The sequence below is a fragment of the Helicoverpa armigera genome, chromosome 14 (genome assembly GCF_030705265.1).
Source record: "Helicoverpa armigera isolate CAAS_96S chromosome 14, ASM3070526v1, whole genome shotgun sequence".
Taxonomy (NCBI): Eukaryota; Metazoa; Arthropoda; class Insecta; order Lepidoptera; family Noctuidae; genus Helicoverpa; species Helicoverpa armigera.
Genome location: NC_087133.1, coordinates 5,793,718 through 5,802,491, shown reverse-complemented (window position 1 = coordinate 5,802,491; position 8,774 = coordinate 5,793,718). Strand labels below are relative to the sequence as shown.

General features: G+C 39.3%; 1 protein-coding gene across 1 annotated transcript; it reads right to left on the bottom strand.

The window, feature by feature from the left end:
- Positions 1-1,275: 1,275 nt before the first annotated feature.
- Positions 1,276-5,785, bottom strand: LOC135116589 (uncharacterized protein K02A2.6-like). Its single transcript, XM_049836763.2, is given in 2 exon segments — positions 1,276-4,611; positions 4,614-5,785. Coding segments are annotated over 2 exon segments (4,095 nt in total). The 5' UTR covers positions 5,581-5,785; the 3' UTR covers positions 1,276-1,483.
- Between the last annotated feature and the right edge of the window lie 2,989 nt (positions 5,786-8,774).

Here is an 8,774-nt window from a genome sequence, read left to right as displayed (position 1 = left end):
TCCATTACAAAAACAATTAGCTACTTAGATACTTAGTATGAATCTGCTTACTTTGACTTCGTTTTTCAACGAAGTATTTTTCAATTTATCTATTTTTTCTCCTTCGAGGGAAACATGAGATTACGTTTTCAATCAAATTTTGAAAGCATCGAATGGCCTTTACCGACGTTTAGTGATGTGCCAAATTGTTTTCGGCCCTAACAGCTATTTTCCACTCCTATAATTGTATTTTGTTCTACTTCGCATGTTCCAAAATGTTTGAATCTCCTTTGACACAAAGGAGGCACGTAATAATGATAGATACTGGCTGAAAACGAAATTTCTATTTGAATGTTGGCTGTCTATCTTTACTCTAGGGGTTGGGCCTTTTTACATGTAGTCGATTTGTCTTCAATAAGTTTTTGGTTTCTTTTTTTTATATTATGTAAAGTCGCATTTAATCAAGATCGTTTTTTATGTATTTATGTTATAGGTATATCTGTGGATCTACTTTTGAATACATTTCAAGCTCATATACCTATACCTATTATAACAAATATACCTTTTAAAGTCGTACCTACGCTTTTACACTACCGCTTTTGCTTTTTTTTCCGAAGTATATGTACATAACTAAAAAATACAAATATTTTACAAACCACTGTTCGAAATATAAGAAAAATAAACAACAGAAATGATTGAAAGCTGAAGACCAGTTCAGAATTCGTAACACATTGTTTCCTCAGGGGGTTGTCGATACGAACTGTTATAAATATCTGAATATCTGTTCAATCCCTTTCGTTCATACCAGTATGAATCGTACGAAGTATTTCCAACTGTGTCGGATCAGTTTATAAAACTTAAATGAGATGGGGATACGTGGAGATAGAAGGGTAAGGCATCTATTTTTATTCCAACGTGTGAAAAATCAACTCATTTAACAGTACATCTTTGTAAAACAATGGTAGTATATAGTTGGGCAAAGGCTAGGCAGATGACAGTCTATAAATCTAAAAAAGAAAGTCTATCTGACGGGTTACTGTAGACTGGCTTTATATTTCTTAAAGTGAGCCGACTAGGATAATTTAATGATGACGACTGACTCTAGAATACTGTACCTATATACATATCAGAACATATACTATGATGATATAGTCTGCTGCCACCCACACAATGATAAGTTAAATCTGGTCCAGATTTAGACGACAACGTGATATTCACTCTGATTTACCAGTTGCAAAATGTTAAGTATTTGCGCGGGAACAGGGAACAACGCAGTACGTCAATTAAACACGCTAGTCTATTGCACACTAATTTTATTTGTAAAAAGGCGGGAACGCGCGGGACGCAGCCCGCGCACGATGTACCAACATCACGGCGCGCATTCGGCGCCAGGTTTACCAACCTAACATCTCTCCCCTCTTAGATAGGGAATATGCTCTTTACCTATCTACTTAAATTATAACTTAATCTACTAAATAAACTAAACTTTATAACTCTACATCGACTAAGGTGTCGAGAATATTGGGCTAATTGCCCTTCGCCTGAGGGGCGAAACGGCGCGGGGGCTGCGCGGCGAGGTCTCCGGTGGCGTGCCGGGCGGCGTGGGGTCTGTACCCGGTGCGGCCGGCATCGCCGAAGCTGGTTCTGCGACAGTTGTCGCCTCTCCTTCCCTCACTGGTTGTGAAGTAGGCTCGGGGTGGTCGGCAGCAGGCGACGTTACATCTGGAATTATGTCGGAGTCCCAGTCTTGGTCTTCCCCGGTTGGCTTTGGTACTAATGTACACTGATGTCTTCTTCTTATTTGGTCCATGTGCCTGGTGACCTCCCCATTCAACTGCGGCACATATACCGTGTACATTATATTGCCGACTTTTTCCTTAACTATGCCCTCGAGCCAACTGACTTTGTTATTGTTAGTATTTTTGGTTATCCAGACAAGGTCGTTTTTTTTGAAGTCTGGTCTTTGTACACCTCGGTAGTGTTTAGCCTGCAAGGACTGCTTACGCGCGACGGTTTGTGTTAGGTCTGTGGACGTCGATGACGAAGACGGTGCGAAAGGGTTCAATAGATCAAGCCGTGAGCGCAACGAACGCCCAAACACTAACTCTGCGGGTGACTTATCAGTGGTACTATTCTTGGAGTTCCTATAATCGAATAAATACTTTGCAATTTTATCGTATATCGTTACTTTGTTACACCCTTGTAAAATTATAGCCTTCAGCCCCTTTTTTACAATTTTAACAAAACTTTCGGCTTGTCCATTACTGGCCGGGTGATACGCAGGTGATAACAAGTGTTCGATACCGTTAAGCTTACAGAATTCTTGGAACTCGAATGATGTAAACGATGTGCCATTGTCACTCACTAGAATATGTGGAATACCAAACCGCGACATAAAATCGTTCATTTTATTTATGACTGCCTTTGAATTATGGGTTGATGCCATACTATAACACTCGACCCATTTACTGTATGCGTCTACAATAATTAAAAACATGTAGTTGTGAAACGGCCCCAAGAAATCTATGTGAATTCGGTAAAACGGTTGCGGCGGCAGCGGCCAAGGCGCGAGGGGGGCGTGCGGCGGCGCGGGGCGCAACGCCGCGCACACCGCGCACGCACCCGCCACTCGTTCCAGCGCCGCGTCCACGCCGGGGAACCACAACCGCTTGCGAGCCTCTGCCTTCATCTTCACAACGCCGAAATGCGAACTATGCAATTCCTTACATACATTTCCTTGTAAAGTCGGAGGAATAACTACCTTATGTCCTCGCATTAATATACCATTTTCGTAAGATAACTGAGTTCGACAATTGAAAAATGGTTGTAACACAGCGTCAGTAACCTTCCTAGGCCACCCGTTTAACACATAATGTTTAATAGTACACAGGTTAGTGTCGCGAGCTGTTTCTCGTCGCAAATCGTTTAACGTGACAGGGAGATCGCCGTCTACCACGAAATTCACGTAAGCTGCGCGGTCCTCGCATTCCGTGAGCTCGTCCGCTGTTTCCGTCTCGTTCTCGCCGCCGTACGCGCGAGATAAATAATCTGCACTATTTTGTTTACTACTAATGTACTCAATTACGTAATTATATGCGGCTAGAAATATAGCATATCTTTGTAGGCGGTTAGCGGATACCTCGGGAATACCTTTATAGGGCCCAAATATAGCCAGCAGTGGTTTATGGTCAGTTCTGAGCACGAAAGGCTGCGAACGGCCATACAGGTACTGATGAAACCTTTTAACCCCAAAAATGATCGCAGTCGCTTCCTTTTGAATTTGTGCGTAGTTTTTTTCCGCTAGTGATAACGTTCGGGAAGCGTACGAAATAGGCCGTTCTAATTCATCCGAACCTACTTGCGACAGTACCGCACCTAGTCCCGACGGTGATGCGTCCACCGTCAGTATTAACTTAGCATTTGGATCGAAATGTGCCAAGGTTTTATCAGACGCTAAAATGTTTTTTATTCGGATAAACGCGTCATTGTGCCTACGAGTCCATTCCCACTTAGTATTTTTAGTTAATAAATCATATAATGGACTTAATACCGATGACGCGTCTGGCACAAAGTTACGGTAATAATTCGTTAGACCTAAAAATGACTGTAACTGTGTTATGTTTGTCGGTTTAGGAGCTTGCAAAATTGCCTTGACTTTGTCTGGCGATTTCCTGACTCCGTGTTTATCTATGACATGTCCTAGGTATGAAATCTCATCTTTAAAAAATTCACATTTACTCATTTGTACCGTTAACCCTGCATCATCTAAGCGTTGCAAAACCGTAGTGAGTCTTTGTTTGTGTTGGTGTCTATTTGAGCCCGTTATCAGAATATCGTCCAATAGAAAGATGATTCCTTCAATTCCTGAAAGTAAACATTCCATTGCGCGTTGGAAAATGGCTGGTGCGCTAGACAACCCGAACACTAATCGCGTGAATTTAAAAAGGCCGCGATGAGTATTGATGCATGTTAACATTTGCGATTTTTCATTTAAAATAAATTGATTATATGCCATAGATAAATCTATTTTACTAAATTGTATGCCTCCGTGTAGCTTAGCTAATAAATCATTTACCGTTGGCAAGGGATATTTGTCAATTACCAATTGTTTATTGATTGTAACTGAGTAGTCGGCACAAAGTCTGATGCTGCCGTTTTTCTTAAGTACGGGCACAACGGGCGACGCGTAGTCTGAGTGTTCAACGGGCTTCAAAATGCCTAACGTTAATAATCGGTCGAGCTCCCCGTCTAGTTTCTCTCTTAGAGCATAGGGCACCGGTCTCGCCTTAAAAAAAATTGGGTGAGCATCATGTTTTAAATGTAAGTCAATCTTATATTTGTTAAACGAACCGAGATTACCTGAGAAAACTTTAGGAAACATTTTACAAAGCTCCTTATCAATACTAATATTAGACTCGCAAGGCGTTTGCTGATACACGACGTGCACGCGCGCAGCTGCGGGTTCCGCCGCTGCCGCCGCCGTCGCCGGCGCTAGCTCGAGATTGAACTCACGAATAAAGTCGCGGCCTAGTAGCGGGGGCCCGTCTGCGCGCACTACGTACACGTTAAGTGTATGTGTGCGACCTAAGTATGATATAGGCAACAAAACAACTCCAATAGTTACGATGTTTTCCCAGTATAACTATACAGTCGTTTTTTAGTGATTGACAATGGCAACTGCTTAAAATTCGAGTTGTAAGTTCTTTCGGAAATTACGCTTACTGCTGAACCGCTATCAATCTCGAACTCCAAGGCTAGACCACTAACCGTCACTCGCTCTGTCATGGGTTTCCCTTTTGTGCACCGAATATTATAAAAACACTCACCGTCGTCGTCACTGTCGTCCACCGTACCTTGTTCGACGTATTTCACTTTGCCCTCGTTAGGACACATTTTACGCAAATGACCTTTATTATTGCACTTTTTGCACTTGAAATTTTTATACCGGCACTGATTGGATTTATGGTTGGTGAACCCACACACACTGCACTTCTCTTTCTTGGAGATACTGAAGACGCCATCCGCGGCTGCAGCGGCCGGCCCGCCCGCCGCCGCCGGCATCGCCGACGCCTGGCGTGCACACCGCACGCTCTCCGCCAAGTCGATCGCCTTTGCGAGAGTCAGCTCCCTCTGATCCTGCACGAACAACTTGTCGCGCTCACGTCCCGGTGACATGCCCATAATGAATTTGTCCAGTAAAGCTTCCTCCAAATTTTTGAATGCGCAGTGAGTTGCCAATCCTCTAATTCTTGCCGCCCATTGAGTGTGCGTTTCGCCTGGTCGCTGACTTGCTGCATAGAAAATCGACTTCTCTGCAAACCCGAACCTTTTTGGTGTGAAATGGCTGTCGAGTAGTTTTACGATCGCGTCGTAACCCAATTCCTCCACCTTGTTCGGTAACGCCAGGTCACTAGTGAGCTTGAACGTTGATTCACATAATGACGTTAATAGTATCGCCCGACGCTTGATGGTTGCTTTGTCGGTTTCAAAATTTATGTTATTAGCGATAAACCATTGTTCTAATCGCAACTTAAAGTTATTCCACTCTTGTGATGAGTGGTCAAACGTTGTAAGAACGCCAAAAGTCGCTCCCGTGTTCATATTTCGATATATGAGTCCGCTCGTCGCCACTTGTTAAGTATTTGCGCGGGAACAGGGAACAACGCAGTACGTCAATTAAACACGCTAGTCTATTGCACACTAATTTTATTTGTAAAAAGGCGGGAACGCGCGGGACGCAGCCCGCGCACGATGTACCAACATCACGGCGCGCATTCGGCGCCAGGTTTACCAACCTAACACAAAACTTTATGCAAGTGTCAAGAAACCTTTTAAAACCTCTTAGCGAAGTTAGTACGTTATTCACGCTATCTGAAGAGGTATCTAGGGTTTATTGAAGCTTTAGCTAAGCTTATAATAAAAGAAAAACAGTTTACACTGCTACACCCAAAGAGACTTTAAAAGTATCTTACTATTTATCTGATAAAAACGTCTTTGAAAGATAATAAATACCTTTTTTTGACAATACTTTGAGTTGAGACTACGTTTGTAACTTTTACAGTATAACTTTTCTCTAAAGACAACTTTTAGTACGGTGAACCTCTTTTAACATTCATGCCTGACATTTACATGAATTCTGCAATTTTTTAGTAATAGGTTCAAATTCAAATTCAAATGCATTCGCATTTGTAGCTCAATATAATATGTATTCTCAATGCTAGTTTTATATAAATTATTAAACAATCAAGACAAAATCCGTGCTCCTATTCAGTAATCGCACTATCAATCTTCTGCAAACAAGAAATCAGACAAATATTGACAATCTTAAGCAATTATTTGCAACGCTTAAATCAAAAGGAAAAAAAAAACGTATTTTACACCATCAAATATTTGCGTCCAAAGCTGTCGAAATTATTTCTAGTTAAATATTTTTCCGATAGGGTCAGGATTTCAATTTATTTGGTTGTTTAAATGTCATGTTTGCAGAACAGTTCCTATACGAAGTGATAAATTGAGACTTGGATTATGATAAAGGGAACTTATTGTTAACATCATATCGAATTAAAATTTTCTAAGTTTGTACGTATGTACATACTTTCTAAGTATATCCTGGACACCAACGACCGTGTTTCGGAGGGCACGATAAACTGTAGGTCCCTTTAGGTAACTGTAGGATGACGATCCCGTAACTGAGTTATAGGTAAGAGAATGTAAATAATTATTTTTGAGTGGTCCAAAATATAATATTCAATAAAAAATAGAAAAAAAACAGTTCTAGGGAGCACAATAAAAACAAAGCCACTAGCAACATTATGGAAATATTTCGCTATAAAACCTAACCTCATTTACGAAACGCCATCATGTTCGAGGTCTTCGAACTAATATAAATGCCATGAAAACGTAGGTGAGGTCAACATTTCTAGCAATACAGAATAATGTGGATCCGTTTTATGAAGGCCGATATCTATAAAGTTTGTTAAATTCGTAAAAGATTTTACTATCTTCTAAGGCTTCTGATATCTTATAAAATCTACGATATGACAAGGTAATGTAGAAATGTGATTTTATTTTCAAACGTCGGTTTTGTTTTTGCTTATCAACAGATTTGATTAAAATTAAAGATTTACTTCAAAGCGAATAACAATACAACCTCAGTTAACCTATTTTTTTATGTAACAAAGACAATTTAAATCCGAAACGATTGCAAAAATTGTTCAAAATGGACATCGTATTACCGTTGCTCTCGATATTTCCTATCACGTTTTCCTCTCGTTAGGGCTGGCAGTAGGTACCTGCACTCACGTAGGGCAAATTGAAAACAATTTAGCCCGCATGAGTTCACTGGCTGCTTAAGTAAGGACAATACGGGTGTTAAAGAAACGAACTGTATTCCCTTAGGAATGTAAATTAATTAGAGAGAGAACTTATAAAGAAAGCGCACCATCGGAGAACCAGAGCGTAATGCATGGTCTGAGATCCTTTTAATAAAGTATTAGTCTAACAACCAGTTTCTTCATCAAAAGTAAAAGTCAAAGTAATGTCATAGAGTAATAGTAACGGTCAAATATATTTCTTCACGATTTTATCTATTCGTTTTGCTGTTATTTTAGCCTTGAAAAAACGAATTTGACCGTTACTTTTACGTTATAACATTACTTTGGCTTTTACTTTTAATGAAGAGACTGGCCGTAAGTAAGTATAAACAAGCAATACCACACCATTATACAGTTGCTAAGTCAAAGACAATAGAAACACCTCTTTAAACAAATTCGGTCTTTAATACTTCATCCACATTGCATACAAAATAAGGTTTGATACAGACTTATTTACGCAAACAAAGGTGAAACAATTTCGGGCTATCTCTTTGCCTGTCTGTGGCATTTATCATGATGTTTATTAAGGCACTTGTAGGAACTTTATGTCTATTTCTAACTGAAAGCAAAATAAATACAGAGGAATTGAAATATTTGCGCTTTTCGCTCGTTTTTGTTTACTTTAAACCACACAGTTGAGGACAGAAATAAAAAATGAATAGAATTACGTTTTTTTTTTTGTAATATTAGGACCATACTCTATTCATCGTTTATTCAATGAATTCGAAATATGGCCTTTGTCAATATATTTTTGTTGGCAATAATGATCTTAATTCTGCGTTGACGACATTTTACCACATGTGAATATAAAAGTCAAATTCTGAAAGTATGTATGTATTTACTGACACTGATACTGAGAAAACAACTGCACAGATCAATAGAGAAAATTAAAATCCGACTTAGTGAAAATCAATCAAGTTTGAACTCATTTTATTTTATTTTTTTATACCTATTGTACTTAGGATATTTTGAAATATTTGTACTTAGATCTTTTTATTCTCATAAATCACAGAGCAATCTATTGTTCTATTATCGAAAGGATCGATACTTATTACAATACAAATTAAATAAATAAAAGGTAGGCCGAGCAGTTGTCCCTGACAACTTTGATATGGTCCGAGATTAAAAGCCTCGTTGTCTTCTCTCAATTTATTTAGGTACGTACAGATGTTGAGGACAATGACAATTTATTTTGTGTATTTAATTGTCCAATTTATTAAGAAGCTTGACTATTTCTGACCATTTATAAAATACATATGTCACATGCCTAAGACAAATGCTGTTAAGTAGAGATCTATTTGTCTAATACGTGTAGTAGTTAGTTTCTATATACCGCATTATATACTTGAGTGTTCAATTGTGTACCTATAGGTATGCCTACAATTCTAGTCATATAATAGTTTCTACTTTATGATCTAAAAA